We start from the raw sequence: 20,730 nt of genomic DNA on the forward strand, positions 1-20,730 counted from the left end.
TTCATGTTCCCTGGCATTGCAAAGGTGGGAGGAGGCAGGGGGAGGACACAGTTCACCGTATTTATTCCCTACTCCCCAGTGAACATGGCTTATTGGAATAAGTATGCAGCAAATCGGAGCAGCTTTTGGAAATCTACATTAGTAGGGGGCGGCCTGGAGTTTTGTAGGGGAAAAGAAAAAAACTGACAGGTGATGAACCTAACCCAGAAGTTAAAGATGTGGTTGTAGGACCAAACATCATGGCTCGTTTGGCTCCAGACCGGACATGTAAGGGATCAGCTGTCATGGCCACTTGATTGCCTGCCATATGATGCAGTGACTTTGCAAAAGTTAAACTAATTGTAATGGAAAAAACATTCTTTACACTGTTTGAAAGGACAGTGGCAATCCATCTGCGGGGCAGCAGGTCAGACCTGTCACCTGAGATTTTTCTGTTCAATGTCTATTTCCTAATTCTGCTTGAAAGAATGGCTTAGTCTTGTCCATGTGAACTTCCATTCTACTTTACGGTGACATTAACCCCTCTCTTTCTGATGAGCTGCATGTCCTTTGATAAACAGGCCCAATCTTTAAATTGTAATTGCTACACTAACATCAACAGAGTCCTCCCATTTCAGCAATTGAGCCCTGGAGATGTTAACAAGAAAGCCATTCAGTGCTCGTTAACTCTGTCCTGTAATGCAAGTCTGGCCAATTAAACAGACAGGCAATACACTGTGAACAGGGAAAAGAAAGGGTGGAGACTGGGTTGCTTAAGTTTATGGGTGACAGGTTTTTTTCCACTAGTTTGCTGTAAAATTGTCCAAGTTTGATGGTGACCAAATGTTGGTCCTACACAATGACTCTAGTCTGGAGGAAACCCATTGGAAATTTTAGTCTTGTTCTTGATGGTAAGGAGTCATATAAATCATCCTCATAATTGATACAAGCTGGCTCTGACAGCAGAGAGCATGGGTTAGATGGGGAGAAAGACCTACAGCACTGTGAAGTCCTTAAACTACTGCTCCCAAATTCTAAAAATCCTCACGTCAACAGTACAGGATTCATGGTTTGCTATGAATGCTGTATGTTCCTGTCTGCAGAAAAGACCCCCGCTGCAAACACTGATGGCTGTCAGGAAGAAGCAAGTGGAAAAACACAGCTACGACTGTATTCACACACATCTAGCTTTTAGAATCTATGGCCAAATCCTCACCTTTGCTGAGCTCTCCACTGAGAAGGAAAGTGTGTGTGTGTGAGTGAGAAGGAGGTTAAATGGGGTAGGGAGGTAAATGTAACCCATCTTTCTGCATGAATCCTAGCACTACTGAGACTGAAATGACTCTCGATATAAGAACAGCCCAAGATCATGAAGTCACTGTACATGCCAACCTTAGCTTGGACACATTCCTGCCGTGTCATCTTATCCCTGCAATGCCCCCATACCGAGAAGTGGGAGCAGCTAGTGTATAGCATGGAAGCATTTGTCCTAGCTGTTTTGTTGCAGTATTGTCAATATGTAGCATTTTAACAAAGTAGTATGTTGAGCTGAGCAGGTTGCCTGTTTCCTGCCTCACACTAAGTACAACCACAGTCTTAAAAATATCTCATAGGTGCATATATACTCATAGGTGCTCATATACTCATAGGTACTCATAGGTGCATATATACTCGGAGGTCTTGATTCATTGGGCAGCTTTGCCCCTTGTGTACAGCCATCAGCTCTCACGTCTGGGCAGCTGTTGGATGAGCTCATACAGAATAGTAGTTTGACATTGAACAAAGGCTTCTGCCTCCTGTTGGAAGAAGTTGTAACTTAGTACATACTTAACATCTAACATATGGGATAAGGCTCCAAGTGTTTGAATTTGAGAGGTTATGAAGTAGCTTGGTGGAAATTGAGTATTACCACCTTCATGTGTATTGTAGCCTTGAAGTCAAGACGGCATAGTGAAGGAAATCAGAGGGGTAGCTGAATTAACCTGTCTTCAGAAACAACAAGAAGTCCTGCGGCACCTTACAAACGAACAGATATTTGGAGCATAAGCTTTCAAGGGCAAAGACCCAATTAGTCTCATGCATCTGACAAAGTGGGTCTTTGCCCACGAAAGCTTATGCTCCAAAATATTTATTAGTCTATAAGGTGCGACCGGACTTCTTGTTTTAGTGAAAGAACTCGCCCTTGCTATTTCTCCCTCCCCCACCCCCACATATAGTTTCCATTCACATTTTAGCAGAGGATAAACTCTCCTCAGTTTTGCTTGTTGTCTGCTTTTTTGACTTAACCTGCTCTGGCTTTGGCTGGTGGTTGGTTCAAGGCTTGTGCGTCTTGAGCTGTAGGCTGGTTCACAAAAGGCCTGAAAGTTGTAAGTATCTTGATCTATCTGGAATATCTCATTGTCCTATTTTCTTTGAAAGATCTTGCTGCAGCAACCCATGTCTCAGGAAGTATATCTATTGTTTGCAATGTGGTAGTGGCTAGGAGCACTGGTTATGGGCCACTACCCTGTGTACTAGCAGGTACTCTACTGTCACGCAACAAGGTAGACCCTACCCCCAAATAACTGATGTGCGGAAGGGACAAGACAAAACCAATAGGTTTTACACAGGAAACAAAAGTAAATGGTTTGCCCAAGATCATCCATGGGAGTGAGGGCCTTTGCGTTACTGCAGTGCTGCTTACTGGTTGGTAAGAGTGTTAAATTCCTGGGTCTCAGTTCTTGCTTGAAATCTGCCACTCTGAAATCTACAGGACTATCCTAATTCTCGAAGTACAGGTTGCACAATGAGTGACTTACATGTATTTTTTGTTTAACTACAGGCTGTTTGTAAACTCTCCTTTGAAAGCTTAGCTAGACTTTCTGTTGGGAAAACCAGCTGCCTTTCAGGGACTTGTTTTCTTTTGTAGGTGGTGGCTTTTGACCTCTCTGGAGGCTGCTTATCACAGAAAAGATACAAAAAGGCAAGCTTAACTATGCCCTGAATGAAACAGTCATGCTTGACCCTCGCCCTCCAGCTGAACTGTGATTGAGAAGCACTGGAGTGCTGCTTTCCCATGAAGCTCTGTATGTCCTCAGTAGGGGCTGAACAGACAAAGGCATATGTGCACCTGACGTGCTCCTTTAGGGACACTTTAAACACTTCACTACCCATTCTCTGAGCCCCAGCAAGGTCACATAAGTGAGTGGGAATCTGTTAGTTCCAACTCCCTTTGAAACTAGCTTCTAAAACCATTAATGGAGATCAGCACAGGCTCTCTGATTCTTTGTGTGGCTGATTTACAGAATGCCAGGGAGATTGAAAATTTCATCAGCCCTTCCTCCACCATGCTAGCTTTTGAACGCACATAAGGTTCTGATGGGCAATTCTGCTTTCAGGGCCCAGTGAAGTTAATTACATGTACATGTTCAAGGGGAGAACTGGGGCCCTTGCATATCTTGTACTGTACTAACACCAAACCCAGAAAAGTCTTCCTTGTCCTGCCTGAGCTACATTTGGTTGCCAACATTTACTATGGTTACTTAATCACAACTACTATTCCTGTATCGAAGGGGTAGCCGTGTTTAGTCTGGATCTGTAACAGCAACAAAGGGTCCTGTGGCACCTTATAGACTAACAGAAAAGTTAATAAATATTTATACCTCGCCCTGCAGATTTCCAAGACCAGCATCTGATGAAGTGCGTCTGTGCTCACGAAAGCTCATGCTCAAAACTTTTCTGTTAGTCTATAAGGTGCCACAGGACCCTTCGTTGCAACTCCTATTCCTGTTACTTGTTGAGAATCTCCTTGTACTGTTCAGCATGAAGATATAAGTGTAATAGCAGAATGTTCTTGATGTATGAGCTTAGTACTGCTTTATAAGAGGTGGAATGTTCTGATACAGTTTACTGAGTTAACCTCAATTTAATCAGGAAACAGTTAATTGTGTTGATGGAGCACCAGATCGTCCTGATCTATAATGGGAGTTATAAACCAATAAGGAAGGAAGCAGATTCAATTATGAGCCTGAAAAAAGAGAGAGAGCAAAAGGGACATAAAGGAATCATGCTGATTAGTTCAGAATGCTCTAGAGAGCTTAGCGAAATCACAATAGGCTGTCTCTACACTTGCATTTTGAAAGAGGAATGCAAATAAGGCACTGATTTACATATCTGTCTTCATTTGCATAATTCTTGTTCAGAAGAGATTCTTTTGAAAGGAAAATAATAGTGTAGACAGGGCTCTTTTGAAAAATAAACCCCATCTTTGAAAGAATCCTTCTTCCTATTTTGTTTCAGGAAGAAGGGTTCTTTTGAAGATGATCTTTATTTTCAGAAGAGCCCTGTCTACACCACTTTTTTTCTTTCGAAAGAATCTCTTCTGAAAAGAAATTTATGCTAATGAAGCATGAGATGTAAATCAGTGTATCATTTGCATTTTCTATTTCCCACATTTACATTCCTTTCAAAAGAGGAATGCAACTGTAGACATAGCTGTATTATAGTAAGAATAGGCCTTTCTTAGAGGAAGGGAATATGTGCTCTCCTGCTACAAAGTTTTCATCGCCTGAGAGTGCAGGTAGCTCACAGGCATTCAGATTGGAAAAAGGAACCTTGCAGACATGAGAAGTCTTGTGGCACCTTATTGACTTAAATATTTCAGAGCATAAGCTTTCAAGGGCAAAGACCTGCTTAATCAGCTGCTCCAAAATACCTGTTGGTTTATAAAGGTGCCACAAGACTTCTCGTTGTTTTTGCAGATTAACACAGCTACCTCGCTAATAGTTGTAGAGATGGGACCAGGTGGCTCTGTTCACTGTGTAGTAATAAATGAGCAGTTCATTCCAGGATTTCAAGTTGCTGTAAAGTGACCAGCTTGCACTGGTGTCTGTTTGTCCATTAATGTCTCAACAGATTGATATCCTAGGAACTAACACTTATAGTTTTGGCTGCTTTTGAGGCCTAGCTACCTCCTTTGTTAAGTTGCATGTATTTTGAGGGTCAATTGAAGGCTTCTATACTTGCAAGATGCCTTTGTGCAGCATAAACTGATTGATCAGTTCTTGGTCACTGTAAGGTATATCTTCTGCATCAAAAATTTACATGGTGACAGGCTATCTGGAAGCTGTGCCCAAAGAGCCAGAGGATTAGAGACCTTAGCTGAAATAAGGGCCCTAGAAGTTGAAACCAAGTTACTACTGCACAAGACCAAAGGACATCAGGAATAAAAACAAATCATCAACTTTGCTGCAGAACTTTACTAAGCCTGCAGTGAACGGTAAAGTTTAAGCCTGGAATTTCCAGCACCACTGTAATGCCTCTGAATTCAACAGCTGGGCAGCATTGTTCACCTGTTAGGAACAGACGTAAGCTCTGCAGCAGTAAGTGGATTGTCTAGCTCAGGGGTGGCCAACTTTGTTGCATTGGGGGAGCCATATGGTAATTTTTTACATGTTCCAGGGGCCAAACACAAAATAGCAATTTATCATTGCATTTTTCTATTACTCTAGATCTTCCCTGACAGGTGTTTGACTAATCTGCTCTTAAAATATCTTTAGTGATGGAGATTCCACAACCTCCTCCAGGCCATTTATTCCACTGCTTAAACAGCCTGACAAAGATCCTCCTAATGTCTACTCTAAACCCCCCTTGCTGCTTGTCCTGATGTGAGGTATGTTTAAATCTAAGGAAAACAATATCAATAAAAGACATCAGCTTCCTATGCCCACTGAAATAGCTATTTTCACACAACCCCTTGTGTAATTATAGCTAATATTTATTCCAGGACACGAAAACCATTAGTCTAGGTAAGATACAAACTCACCACTGCTTTAAAAGTCTCCAAGCTCATCAAGTATCTGATGGTGGCTTGCCAGAGTACTGCCTTTAGGTCAAGGCTCCACTAGGGCAACCCCCATGGCTGCTCCCCACCTAGAATTAAACCTGTACTACTGCTGTATGTACACAAGAGCCATGCTTTGAGGCACTCCTTTCCTCAGCAAGCAGAGATGCCCCAGGCAAGGGGACAAATGACAGTGCTACAAAGTTGACACTGGAAAGCCATGGCTGCTCGGATGGGAGAGGGAAGCAGGAGACCAGGCAGCCTTCACAGCAGCCTGCTGGGACATATGTCTGAGTTGAAACACCTACCCTAGCTTGGTGCACCACAGGGCAGCAGCAAGACAAGGGACTACTGCCCTGAGGCTCCCTACAGCCTACCCATAGCTCACACCCTCAAAGGGGAAGCAGGGCGCAGGCCCCTCCTGCCACACAAGGGAGAAGGGTGTGGAGATGATGGGCCCTACCCACACCTAGTACCTGCAAGCCAAGCTCACAGGCTGGATAAAAATGCTCAGCAGGCTGGATTCTGGCCTGTAGGCAACATGTTGGCCACCCCAGTCTAGCTCATTGGACAAGCCATTTAAGTTGTTACTCTGGCAGGAGATTTCCTGATTCTGCTGTACCTTCTATTCTTTTATGTTCATCCTTCTTAAGCTGCTTAAAATTTGAATGTGCACCACTTAAGAAATCAAGCTTGGCAACTTTAGCTTTACTTTCATTGCCTTAGACCATAAAATGCTTGCTTTCTTCAGGCTTCTGCTTTTATGATGTCCATTACAGCTCTTTGTAAGCTCAAAGCTTGTCTGAGCAACCGTGATTGCTCAATATAAGACTACAAAGTGGGTGAGGTAATTAGTCAACTGAAAACAGCAAGTCAGTAAAGCCAGTCATAATCAATGTTGCTTAAAGCCAAGTCGGGAAATGTCTGAAATATCTGCAGTCCCATGGTGCGCGTCCTGGCTCTGTGTAACGGAGGATCCCAAGTCACTGCACAGGCTCCATCAAGTATTTGCTAGAGCTAGGGCACATACACACCTTGCAATGAACTAGCAGTCAAAAATAGCTCCAGGGAGTAACAGACTTGCTCTTATCCCATTCGAGTATAAGGTGTCAGGACAACCTTCTGCACCCTGCTCTGCTAGTTTACTGTGTAGGAGAGTAAATCTCAACCCTATTCTTCAGCTATAGAATGAAGTAACACCTGAGAACTGTTCATTTGTTTCTAAAATAATGCAAAGCAGTTTTTGATCAGCAGATACCAGAGGGCAATTGTGATTTTCAATAGGAGTGAGGAATACCCATGGGTTCAAGTTCTACTTAATTCTGAAACCTCTATTCCATGCTTAATCTTAGAGCATGTGGCTGTGAAAGCATACATCCTCTTGGTTTCTTTGTCACTTACAGCAAATGGGTGTGTTAGTGGACTGGGATTTAGGAAACAGCTGCATGTGACAACTTCCCCTTCTACAACTACACAATATATTCTACTAGATTTAAAAAAAATCTTCCTAATTTGGAGAAGCAGATTATTTTACTAGAAAGGCACTCACAGGTACTATGATTTTAGAGGGTGCTTAAGTAACAAGGCTGAGGTTTCACTAGTAACCTAATAGAGGGACACGAGGTTTAATTAGCTACTTGTTGAGAATTCTAGTGAAAGGCTTAAATTGAGAAGAGGTGGCAAGGAGTACAGCAATATGGAAATATTGATCTGAGTTAGAGCATGACAGTGACGCTCTTTACATGGAAAATATTTTAATACATTTTTCTGTCTCGCTTTCCACACAGATTTTAAAAAAAGCACAGAATACAGAAAACTCAGATAGCATAAGCCTTTACATTAAATTTGTACATCCATTTGTAATAATCCTCGTTCAGCCTTCAATTCAGCAGGAACTTTGGTTTTTCTACTCTCCATTTTTAGTACTGAACATTCGTTCCTAGGGGGGAAAAAATCTGGAGTTAGCATTTCCACTAAGTTTCCCAAACAAGTTTGGAAACTGCAGTGCTTTTGGACATATGACTAAGCCAACACAACAGTAATCATGAAATCAACATAACCAGTGTATACAACTGATAAAGATCTCTATGCTAATTTAGTACCATGTAGATGCTATTAGTTCACCTCATTTCAATGGGCATTTAAGAGGTGCTGAGAGACTAAAAACTGCACCTTATTTGCTCCCTTTGCAGCCTGTAAATCACAAGCTTGTTTTACTACCAGTTAGGCCTAGTTACTATGGAATTGCTGAATCTGCTGACCCTGGGCGCAGCAGTGCTGGTGTGCCGAAGGTGGAGTACCTTCAGGGACACCCCTCGAAGAACCTCATTTTCAGGTTTGTCAGGAGTTCCTAGTAGCCATTTGAATGCCTTAGAATGCTGCCTGACAACTCGGAGTTAGCTGTGGTGCAGTCTTGATTAGCTAACTGTATAAATGCTGCTTTGCTCCTGGGATAACATTCACATAGGCTTACATCTTGAATCAGTCATTTCTCACAGGAGGTATAATAAGACAAGTGTGTGATTCGTATGGTAATCTAGGCAAGTATGCATCTTTGCACTGAAGAATGGTAACCTAATGCAAGTTAAGTATAGCTTGTATGCAAAGCCTAGATACAAAGATTAACACTGTATTAAATGAAGACACCATACCAAGACGACTATAACTTAAGTCACCTGGTATCATTGAGGGGGATCTGGAAAATAGGCATACAAGTTCAGCACAGAATTCAGCAGTTACCTTTAACATTCTCTCCAATTTAACTGCATCAGCAGCAAATTTCCTGATCCCATCTGATAACTTCTCCACAGCCATTTGGTCTTCATTATGTTGCCAGCGGAATGTTTTCTCATCAAGGTGGATCTTCTGAAGGTTAGATGCCTGAGCTATACAAAAGGGAGTTGTAACAGAAAAAGGAGGGGGGGAAAAAAAAACACACACACACACTTCAATTCAAATACAAGATTACTATCCAAAAATAAAAAACACATGGGATGGGACTCCCCAGTGTAGTCCCTTCCATTAGCTGAAGTTTATTTTCCCCCAACACTGCTGGAAAGACTTACTGTGTGACCATATTTTGATAAGGAAGATCAACAATCTTATTTAAATTGCCACCTGAGTGGAAGTAAGCCAGCTAGTCTAGAATTTTAGGCTCAGGCATTCATATTTATTATTTTTGTATCTAGCTCCCACTGGCACACAGCTGTCAGCACACAGGACAAAAATTACACAACATTCTGCAGCAGTGAGCAAGGATTCAAGCAGACAGTTGGTTCTCATTATCAAGCAGATGCCTAACAAAAGCTCAGTTGAAACAAGCCTGCCAGCCACTTCCTAGTAGCTCATGACTGTAGCTGTGTACTATTCCCAGCCTGGATTTTGTAATGCACCATTTGTTCATAAAGCCAAGAGGAAGTAAAAAGTGATATAGCTACCAGGAACACATGTAAGAACCTCAACAAACCCTTGCTAAACCAAATAAGTTGCAACACTTCAGTACTATTTTAAAAAAAAGGACCAGTTTTTAAAGCCTTGCTTCAAAAGGTTGACTGTTTATAATTTTCTGGCCTTACTTTAAGTCTTTCAGATGACTTACATTCTCAAAATTAGTCTTATGGAAACAGGACTATTTTTACAAAACCCTTTTAAATCCTAGATAAAACTTACGTGTTTCTCCCTCCCACCTCAGCAATTTTAAAAAGTTTGGATGGAGGAAATAAGCATTAAGTTTAAGCTGAAGCTACATACTGCCACTTACCAAAGCTGGCTTCTTCCATATTATCAGCTATGCTCAGTAGTAAAGAGGAGTCTCAGGATTATGGAACATGTCTGTATTATACAAGGAAAGAAAATGACTTACCATCTTTGGCACTGAGTGTGGGAGTTAGTTTGGTGTTCTCTTTACTGAGCTCTCCCAGAAGCTTAGGTGAAATGGTAAGATAGTCACAGCCTGTCAGTGCTTTAATCTCCCCAGTGTTTCGGAATGAAGCACCCATCACAATAGTCTTGTAGCCAAACTTTTTGTAGTAATTATAGATTTTAGTGACACTCTTCACTCCTATGAAGAAAACACTGGTGATTTGAGAGTTTTAAATGTTAAAGATTCTTGAACAGAGAAATATTAGTACCCAGTACTGTATTTTTAGTGTCACATTCATAAAGGAGAAAGAGGCTTAAAAATAACTTGTCTGTAGTGAACTTTTTCCAATCACATTCAGAAGCAAGCTTACCTGGGTCCTCCGAGGGCTCATATGTCTTCTTGTCTGAGTTTGCAACATGCCAGTCCAGGATACGTCCAACAAATGGGGAAATAAGGGTAACTCCTGCTTCGGCACAGGCCACTGCCTGAGCAAAGGAGAAGAGTAAGGTCATGTTGCAATGGATCCCATGCTCCTCTTCCAGAACCCTGCAACAAAAAAATCCAAAAGCTTCGAACACTCTTTTCTTCTCCCCATTATTCAATCTATAAATTAGTTTAACTCCATAAGTGAAATTGTCACTAGTTAATTACTGAACTACAGCACACTGAGCTCTAAAGCAATAATTTAGCACTAGTATGATTATCTGTCCCACACCTTAAATGAAGTTCTTGCTCATGTTAGCTATAACCTTATTAATGAATGGTGCATGGTTCTCAAAACAGCCAGATACACATTTAAAAAAAAAAACAACACTACAGACCAGTCACTAGAAGCCTATAAATTGAAGTAAATACACTAGCTACAGATACTTACTTGCCTGCCTGAATCCCCTCCCACGTTGATGACAGTTTTATGAGGATGCGATCTTTACCAATTCCTGCTTCCTTATAAAGGTCAATGAGGCGCTTAGCTCTCTTAATCATTCCTTCCTTATCAAAGGACAACCTTTGAAACAAGACAGACGTTAATCAAGTGAAACATTTATTGTCTTGAGTCTAGTTCTGGACAGTGATGCATGCTCTTATGTGGAGTAATAGTAGCTATGAGTCTCCAGCATGCCCTCTATTAATTTTCTCTCTCAATAATGTCTTTTCTACTTGGGGCTGTAGTTAGAAACCTACTAAAGCATTAAACGTCCTCTAGGATTAAGTGGGCCCAGAGCTCAAGCCTGTTTCTCAGCAGTTAAAAATGATGAAAAAGGTAATGCTTTAATTTGTATATAGTTTGGTGGTAGAAAGGCAAGGAGAAGAAACCCAGCTCAAGTTGAAAAAAATCAGAAGCCTGAATCTTTAAGTCAGAAGAACGGCAGGACAGATTGTGATCTGTGCTTTAACTATGCTGAAGGTGAACCCTATTTACTACTGCCTTGTAGAGTAACCTTATTTCACGCTTTAGTTTTCTTGGGTGCAGTATAAATCTAAACATGCAAACGGAAATAATAGATCAGCAGGTTTGTAACCAAGGTGTTTGTAATTGCCTACAAGATGTCTACAAAGGTTGCTCTGATTCAGAAAAGCCAAACCTTGCATCTACTTCTGTGGACACACGACCTGGTATCCTCTTCAGTATTTCTGCCCCAAATAACACAAAGAGTTTGTCACTTGCATTTTGGACCTGTTCATCTTCTGACCTGAAACAATGAAAATGTACTTAGTGAAATGTGAGAGCTATAGGCTGGTATCCCAGATCTTTGGTTTCCTCCACATACAGTTCAAGTCTTTAAACAAACAAAAACATAAAAAACTAATTCTCCCATTCCCTATTACTTTTTTTTCTTTTAACTATGTCTCACCAATATCCCCCATATACCATTTTTCACTCAAATCTGATTTCTTTCATGATGCTGCCTATTCATGAAACACTCTCCCTGGGCAAATTCAAAGCCACTTCTGAAGAAACTGAATTACAATGTCTACACATCTAGACACAACAGCTGGCCCGTGCCAGCCAACAGGCTCATGCTATAGGGCTGTTTCACCATTCATGCAGACTTCTGGAGTTAGGTTGGAGCCTGGCTTCTAGCATCATGAGCTCCCCCTCACCTTGCAGGTTCCTGGACACTCAGGCCTTCAGCCTGTGCCTAGAAATCTACACAGCTATGAAACTCCATAGCCAAAGACCCACAAGCTCGGGTTGGCTGACACAGGAAAGCCATGGGTTTCTCTTGCCGGTAGATATACCCGTAATGCTTACTAAAAACTGCTCATTGGAGATAGTCTTTATAATACTCAGGACAAAACCTCACACTGGATTTTACACCTATCATATGTGGCCTGTTGCCATCTTTGCTGATTTGTACATTGCATCCCCTTCACTCATGCTTTGGTAGTCCTCTAGACAAAGAGTTATCAGAAACAAAACATTATGCATTTGCTTTGGTCAGGGGTCTCAAGCTCACAGCCCAGCGGCCCACACAAGGCCTGCGTAGTTCCACAATCTGGCCTGTACACAGCTGGCTGGCACATGAGTCCCTGACGGGGGGGCTGTGGGGGGCGGGGTGTGGGTGTGCGCGCGCATATCCTTTCCCAAGTCCAGCCCCTTCGTGCCCCACTTTTCCTCTCCCCCACCAATCGCACTCCCTTGCTCAAGGTACGCTGCCTCAGGGATTACTGTGGACCTGCTGCAGGGGTCTGATCCCCACATGCATTGTAGCAGCTGCAGGGAAGCAGAGTAATTCAGCAGCCTCTGCTCTGCCATCACCTCCCACACCAGTTTGTACACTTCACTTCACTTCACCCCAGCAGCAGAAAGTGGAACACCACAATCCTAGCATGGGCTAGCTTGGGAGACAGTGGTGGAGTGCAGCTACCTACTGCTTAGTTCCACTGCCATGGCGAGTGTGGATGGGGCCAACTCTTGCAGGCTAACCTGAGTATGGGGGACTATCCTGTCCATAGGATGGCTGCAGAGGACACTGCAGGGCCCCCAGCAGCTGCACCAACCCACCATATGGATGGAACAGCTCTGCACACACCTCCCCAAGGCCACAGGGATGCACAAGCGGGGCACAGAGCTAGCAGCAAAAAGCCCCTCTAAGCCTCCTACTGTACTGGAGGTGGTGCCAGGAGTCCCTGGTGGGATGCATGTGGGGGAAACGCACCAGCCAGGTGTGGCTGGGAGATGCATGTTGTGGGGGGGGCGGGGAAGTGGAAATAATTTGGAGACATCCTTCCATGCCCCTGGTGCCTGTCAGATGGGGTTTCCTGCTGGCTGACTAGCAGGATTTGAGGAGTAGCACTGGCCCTAAAGGTAAACAAAGTTTGAGACTCCGGCTTAGATTAGGAAAAGTGCTATAGAACACCATTGACGTTACTGCAAATAGTTACATAAAGTATCAGCTGTCATAAATAGTCTTACTTACCCACCAAGTTTTTTTCCATACTCAATTGCATCCTCTACTAATTCCTGGTAAGCTGGCATTTGAGCAGCAGCTAGTATCAAAGATGGATTTGTAGTAGCATCCAGAGGCTTGTACTGATCAATTGCTACAAAAACAAAGAGTGCTATTTTAAAACATGTTACCCGTCTGATAACTAGTCCTGCCATTATAGGGTACTGGAACACGCCTCTTAAGTCCAACATAGATCTGAAGTGTGTTTTCGTGACAAAGAAATGGTGCAGTAAGAGGCTATCTGCAAGGCTGGGGAGTGATGCCAAAAGGGGCTGTACCAGGGGTTCTTAAACTGAGGGTTGAGAGTTATTTTATTTATAAGAGGGAGTCACACTCAGAGGCTTGCTGTGTCAAAGGAGTCGCCAGAATAAAACTGAGAACCGCTGCACAAAGCAGTGACAGATCTATGACAAGATCAAGAAAGATTTATTTACAACAGAGGAACAAACCATGGGCCAGGACACTACAGAAGTTACACTAATCCAGGGGTCAGTAACCCATGGCACCTGTGCCACTCCTGGCATGCAAGACAATTTACTGCAGCACATGAGGTGGGAGCTCAGCCCCACATCTCCTCCACTGCCATGAAGATAGCATGGGAGGGGGCCAGGGCACCTGCTTCAGCATGAGGCTGGGGAAGCAGTGGGAGCTGGCCTGCCCAATGTGCAGCCTGCAGGCAGGAGGGCATGAGAGTGCCCAGCTGGGGGTCAGGAGCTGGTCTGGGCCACTGTGAGTGTGCTGTTGGATGGAGGGGGCAGGGAAAGAAAGAGGATGGTGGGGAGCTGCGGCTTGTGCCAGCCCCAGCGGCACTGGTGATGCCTGACGTGAAGTTGCTGTTGCTGGACATCCAGTGGAATGTGTCCCTGCTGCAGACAAGGTGAGTGCAGCACAGGGCTGGTCAGGGCAAGCCCTTGCCAAGGGGGGGGGGGGGGGTGCACCCTCTAGGCTCAAGTTGGCAGGGTGCTGGCGGATGTGGACCTGGCTTGGTGGCTTAAGGTCCAGGGCTGGTTATTGGTCGGGGCGGCCTGGTAAACCCCTTCCATCTGCCACTCACTTGCCTCAGCATTGTGACCTGCTGCCCTCAGGGGAGGGATCACAGCCAGCCCTGCCAGAGGGCAGGCAGGCTGTGTCTGCCCTGGGAGGGCCCTATCTAGAAGGGGCTAACCCATCTCAACAGTGGGGCTGGAAGGGGCGAGGGGAAATGAGCAACACAGGGCTTTAGCCCCCCAAGGAATGGGGATGGTGGGGGAGGAGTATGTCCTTGCTTTGCCTTGGTGAGCCAAGGATCACAGTCACAGTAAAGCTCTGCATCTTTATTAATGAAGTTGTTGAAAAGATGACTGACTTTAAAAATTATCACCGGCATATCCGTGTATGACCATACATGGAGGTCAAAGGTTAAAACTTCAGCACTCTGCCTCGGAAAGGTTGCTGACCCCTGCACTAATCTATCTTATCTAGATTCTTAGTGTCCACAACTGTGGTTTCAGTTTTCCCCCTTACCCCATAAAGACTTGTAAGTAATCCCTTTCTTCCTTCACAGCAGACAGACAAGATACTTGATTAGATTGTGTTCATGTGGACAGGTGCATATAAGAAAGATACTTAATAAAAGTCAAGGCAAAGGAATTGTGCTTTTAGTTCTGAATGCAAATCGGGCTAATCATTTCTGATACTGAAGTTCAATATTGAGAACGTACCTGTAGACTTTGCAGTCAAATACCTTCTGTAAGGAGGCCTGTAACTTATTTTAAGCTTTTGGTACCACAAGCTATAGTTACTGTGTGTCAGAACAGATATTTACCACACAATGGTTTACTATGCAATGATTCCAGAATGCCTGAATAGCTGAGCAGCCTGGCATGCAATGCCTGACTCAGCAAATATTTTTATACACAGGTCACTGTGGAGGACATAAGGCATCTTGAAAGAGCTGATAGAAATTGTTCATAACTGACAATTTTTCAGAACCCTCTGCACTCTGGAAGAAAATTTTACAAAATTCCACTTATTTTTACAGTTTGTTTCAAAATGTTGTACAGAAAGCTACACTGTCCTAGTAAACAGCCTAGGTCTCTGGATACTCAACTTACTGTAGTTTTTATATTCATTCTCCATGTTTTGACAACACAACGTAAATCCAAGATGAATAAGTGAGGATCAATGAGTTTGTATCACTTTCCCCATGTTATATCCTACTTACTCGTTCTTTGGGAAGGATGTGGGAGGCTTGTGGACATCTGTTATTACCTATGTCCAGTAAAACAGGGTCCGCTATATTGAGGGTTTAGTGTAGTTCTAATTTACCCCAAATGTCTAAGTGCCTTGAGTAAGATGCGTTGATAATGGTGATAGACAATATTTTCCCCCATGATTCAACACTAGTGAGGTCCCAAAGGAGCTGGACTACAGAGGTTCAACCTGTACTGAGTTTATGCTCCAGGGAACTTGCTGTGGCTTTCTATATTCTTCTGCCCTATGGTCCTTTCTTCCACACGGGGCCAACACTTAGGGTCTATTAATATGCTCAGAAGCCAGAACACCATACCAGGCGCTAACAGGTTAGCATAACCTACTGTTTTAAACACTCAATTGAAGGGTGCTTTTACTTATGTCTTTTTTTTCCCCACTTTGGGTCACCAATATGGACTATAAGCAATTACTGGTTTCCTGCTATTTTCTGGACCATAGATGAAACCTGACTATTCAAACAACTATAATATTACTTTTGTAGTTAAGAGAAGTCACCTACAGACTACAGTGGAAGGGTATAGTAAAACCTTGAGTTATGCAGGGGTTGCATTCCTCACAATCCCCATGTAACTCAAATTTCACGTAAGATGGAAACCTCTCCCTCCTCCTCCAAGCCCCGGGGACCAGGTGCAGCAGTGCCTGGTTAGTTTCCCAGTTCCCTGCTGCTTGGCTCTGGGCTCCTAGGGGCTGGGGGGCTTCCCTGCCTGCCCCAGCAGCAGTGTCCCCCAGCTCCCACCAGGCTCCAGCCACCTGCTTCCCCTAGCTAGGGGAAGCGGGCAGCTGGGACCCAGGATTTTGACATTCACATTAATACAATTAACATGTCTGTCAAAAATCACAAAGCAAGGGTTTGCTGTTTGCAATTCCAGCTACATTAATTACATAGCACCAACAGGCCTTCATTGGGGCTTCTGTGTGTCCGCACTAAGGGAGGTACAGTATGTGCTCCCATCAACTTCCCTTACTCCTAATGGGGGCAGGATAACCTGCATTGACATGGCTGCCCTGTAAGTTCGAGTTCGCATGTTCTTACTAGGTGCAGTAAATTGAAATCCAGAAGATTAACCAAGGCAGGGTTGATCTTCCCAGTAGTGAAGACCTACCCTAAGTAAGAGGCTCCCATTACTAAAGGCTTATGGTCACAACTAAAACAAGATTAAGTTAACTGATAGCCTGCAGATAAGATATATGCAGGCTATGTGACCCAAGAGAATTCTCCCCTGGCAATTTTTAAAAAAAAAAAGTTTTGATTCATCCCCTCCACCCTCAGGCTTAAACCCCTTGCGGCTCCAAACCAGACCCCCCCTCCCCCGCCACCTTCAGACTTAAATGTAATCGCAGCCCCAAAATGCCTCCCCACCTGCCTCACACAAGCACTGCTGCTGCCCCCCACTGTTCCTTCACTAGGCCACTGCCATCTCCTCTATGTGCCTTCACCCAGCCCTCCTACTCCCTTCCTCTAAATGTAGCATGGCCTGCCATGCTAAAATGGGACTCAACTGAATCAATTTTAAGGGCTGGATCCTTCCTGCCAGCCATTAAACCAATTAAATGGAGTTCCATTTCAGCACAGCAGGGCAGGGACTGGGAGCCGGCGGAGTGAATGGCAGCCGTGACAGGACCTGCAAATGGCTCCTTAAAGAGCCACCCAGCCAGTGACCCTTAGAAAATCTAATGGTGACCCACAGGTTGGGAATCCCTGCCCAGAGGGAATGAGCAGAACAGGTATACCTTATCAATACAGCCAAGCAGCAACTTAAAGAATAACTGCACACAGCAGTTCTGGTGCTAATACTAACCAGAAGAATAGAACTGTCATAGTTTAATGAAATATAGGGGAGGCTGCTTCAAGTTGTAACAATGCAAACAACTTTCCAGTTCTCAGTTAAAGTCAAGGCTGGTATGGCATGTTTGACATTTGTTTATAGGTGCATTCCACAGGTTACTGCAGATGCCACATATTTCCAGTAACACAGCTGTAGCCATACGTCTAAGGCTAGCCATTTCAATTCCTGTTTTGGATTCCTAGTTTCTTCCATCCAGCAAGCTAGAATTATTATAAAAAAACCAATTAGCTGCATGAGGCAGATATTAGCTTCAAAGCAAATGAATCATAAGACAGCTGACTTTCCAAGTGATTCACAAAGAAAATATGTAGAAAAGATGCATGTCTGATTCCTGCCACTGGGTCTTCATCACAACACTGGCCTTCCTCCGTTGTGAAGTCTCTCTTGTTCCTGGTGCATTTATATAGTTTTATTCAGTGATCGTGTTGAGTCCAACTCTGTATTAGCAAATTGCACTACCCTATACCCATAAGCTCCAAATGTCTTAAAAGACTGACCGTATTTCACAGAAGGCTCTTCTTATCTTTTCTTATCTGCAAACTCATCCCTCCCCACCACCCCCAAATCAACAGGTGCAATCTCACATTAAGCAACTGGAACATTTCAGTCTTTCATAACAGCACAAGAATTACAAAACAGGCAAAGAACTCTTAGCCAAGTTTAACAAAGGGGTTTCTTTTCATTGCAAAGTTATGTTCTCCACGTAGCTTATAATTTTGGATCAAAACACGAGGCTGTGCCTAAGCTAGAGCGCTCACAGAGCCACAGCTGAACCAATACTGTAAAGATCTCTTGTGTAGCTGCTTTCAGCCACAAAATTAATTCAACCCCAAAGAGCATCAATAGTAGCTATGCCAGGGTAGCTTGTCACCTGATACAGCACTGCGAGCACTTATGCACAGATAACTTGTGGCCCTCTGGGGTGAAGGCAAAGGACAGTCACATCCCTGTGCAAAGTAAGTGATAGTAAAGACACCCCGTCTTGCCTTCTCTATCAAAATTCCTCACTTAATACTTCAGTCTCGCTGTACTCTGCTGATGAGAAACCCCGGGGTTTCATTTACATACTGCTCATGTAACAGCAGTATCAGAGGGGTAGCTGTGTTAGTCTGGATCTGTAGCAGCAACGAAGGGTCCTGTGGCACCTTATAGACTAACAGAAAAGTTTAGAGCATGAGCTTTCGTGAGTTAACTCATCTGAAGAAGTGAGTTAACTCACGAAAGCTCATGCTCTAAACTTTTGTTAGTCTATAAGGTGCCCCAGGACCCTTCGTTGATGTAACAGCAGGTAACTGTGTTAGTTCACATGGGCAACACTGATACCAGCCAACACGATCCCAAAGGTCCAGGGGAAGGCGACACTGTGTTGAAAGGAGGAAAGCGGGTATCAGCAGCCAGCGGGTATCAGAGCTGGCTTCCTCCTTACCAGCAGCATCCGTTCAAATACAGCAAGGCCCCCCCTTGCCAGACACCCCCCCCATCGTGCCCCCTGCCCTGCTGCTGCGCTCCCGGCTCCCGTCCCCGGAGGCAGGAGCAGCAGCACATCGCTCTGTTTCTCCACCACAAAGAGGAACTGGGTGAAGCGAAGGGCCCAGCCCTGACCCATGGGGCGCACACCCTCCACCCGAACCAGAAGGCCCCGTGCCCCCAACCGCCTCCTGGGTGTGTGAGGAAATGGCGCGAGGGAGTTAGTGGGAGCTGGGAGCGCACGCGCCCTGCCCAGCGCTCAGATCCCTAGAGCCGCCTTCCCGCCAGGTCACCACCCCTCCCCCACTTCTACAGACCCGAGCTCCCCCTCCCGCCGGGGCGTCTGAGGAGCAGCCGCTTTAGGGGGGATCAGGACACCCCTCGACTGACGTAATGGGCCCCTCATGCCTCGCGGGGGCGGGGGGGATGATCCCACCGTGGAAGTCGCCGGTGTCCGCCACCACCGTGGTGTACTGCTTGAGCTGCTCCAGTGCCGGCTCCATCTTCGGCCGCTTCACAGGGGACACTGACATAATCCGTTAGGGGCGCTGGCCCGGAGACCCTTTAAATACCCGCCGAGAGGTCGCCCCGCGCGCGCTCACCGCAGCCGACGCACGACAGGAAACGCCAAGGGGAGGGGACAAAGCAGCGCGTGACCGCCGCCCAAGGCAGAAGGGACAGTGGCGTCGCGCGCTGGCCTCCCTGACAGCCAATCAGGGCTGTGAGGAGGGGGAAGGAGGCGGTGACAGCTGGTCAACCGCGAGACTAGAGGGCGCTAACCAATCAGGACGTGCGGGAAAGAAGGCATCCGATTGGGTGAGTAGGTGGCCGTGTGAGAGCTTTCCTCTCCTGGAGACTCGTGAGCGCGAGCACGGTGACTGGTCACCTCGTCCGTGGGAGGGGCGAGAAGAGAGTGGGGTTTGCACGGCTCTCCGGAAGGTGTGCGAGGCCTCCCACAAATGATGTGTGTGACACCGGCTCTGAGGGCGGGTCGGGTGCCGGAGCTGTTTTCTGTCTTCCGAGACCATTACAGAGGACCTGGTCAAGACGGTCTTTGTGTCAGACAAGCGCGGTTCGGCGGGCGGCCTCGTGAGGGGGATGTTCAAGATGGGTGTTGTACGATGGGCCCCCGCTGTGTGTGCCCATCTCAACTGAGTGCTAGTGAAGGGCTGTGGGATTTCTAAGAGGAAACAGTACCAGGAAGTACTGGGTGGCGGGGGTGGCTAGCTTGAGAAGCATGGCAAAGATTTTATGTATTAGGGGACAAAGAAGAGACCCTGGTATCTTTCACCTCGGACTGTGGTGACTTAGGTCGAAGATTTCCTAAGCGGTCTGCACCTCCATTTGAAATTATTTAGGGCTCTGCAAATGAAGAAATGTCGGAAACCCCTGACCTAGGAAGTGAGCAGTTTTACTTCATAAAGGCGGTGTGTTAACTGCTGTTGGCAGAAAATGATGGAAAGGACTTTGTGTGCGATCAGATCGTTTAGACAAGTGTTACTTAAACATTTTGGGACCACCGAACACCAAACAATAATATGTTTATATGGAACATCTATGAAAATTTTCTTCAAAAAATTGTTGACAGACCAAAAAACAAATAGCAACATATACAGCAAAACCAAAATGAAGTAATTTAATCAGGTATTGTAGCAATGCAGAATTAACATTGTATCTGGTTTTAATAACAGAAAATATATACCATCAGGGATTATATCAAAAAAGTGTCAGATGCTTGAGACGCACCTGTGAGTTGTTCATGGAACACCAGTGTTCTGTGGAACGTAATTTAAAAACGTTCCTTTAGAAAGGCAGATAGTTTGTTAGTCAAGGTTAGTCTCTAGAAAGTGTGCTATGGTTTTTTTATGTTACCATTTGTTTCGAATATTCTTACAATCATTTGGATCTCTGTTCTTTGATCATTTATTTTTGTTTTTGTTATAAATATCTGTGCTGTGGAGGTAAATAAAGTGATGATCCTGAATTGGATCTTGCAGACTGATACGCACTGTTCCTTTGGGAACAGCAGGCCTTTCATTTTATGAGTTT

General features: G+C 44.7%; 1 protein-coding gene across 1 annotated transcript; it reads right to left on the minus strand.

Annotated features, from left to right (window-relative positions):
- Nucleotides 1-7,552: 7,552 nt before the first annotated feature.
- Nucleotides 7,553-19,318, minus strand: TALDO1 (transaldolase 1). Its single transcript, XM_074995997.1, has 8 exons — nt 19,118-19,318; nt 13,085-13,208; nt 11,246-11,353; nt 10,537-10,668; nt 10,033-10,208; nt 9,663-9,860; nt 8,540-8,685; nt 7,553-7,739 (listed from the first exon to the last, which is right to left on the minus strand). Exons 1-8 carry the CDS (start codon nt 19,212-19,214, stop codon nt 7,707-7,709), a joined length of 1,014 nt encoding a protein of 337 aa, XP_074852098.1. The 5' UTR covers nt 19,215-19,318; the 3' UTR covers nt 7,553-7,706.
- Nucleotides 19,319-20,730: the final 1,412 nt, after the last annotated feature.

The sequence above is a fragment of the Carettochelys insculpta genome, chromosome 6 (genome assembly GCF_033958435.1).
Source record: "Carettochelys insculpta isolate YL-2023 chromosome 6, ASM3395843v1, whole genome shotgun sequence".
Lineage (NCBI taxonomy): Eukaryota > Metazoa > Chordata > Testudines > Carettochelyidae > Carettochelys > Carettochelys insculpta.

What these genes read in the sequence shown, in the direction of transcription:
- TALDO1 (XM_074995997.1), bottom strand. Translation starts at nt 19,214, where the DNA reads ATGTCAGTGTCCCCTGTGAAGCGGCCGAAGATGGAGCCGGCACTGGAG. An exon ending in TCCACAGAAGTAGATGCAAG is followed by an intron (nt 10,669 to 11,245) that starts GTTTGGCTTTTC and finishes CTTGTTTCAAAG; the next exon opens with GTTGTCCTTTGATAAGGAAG. An exon ending in GAGGGGATTCAGGCAGGCAA is followed by an intron (nt 10,209 to 10,536) that starts GTAAGTATCTGT and finishes TTTTTGTTGCAG; the next exon opens with GGTTCTGGAAGAGGAGCATG.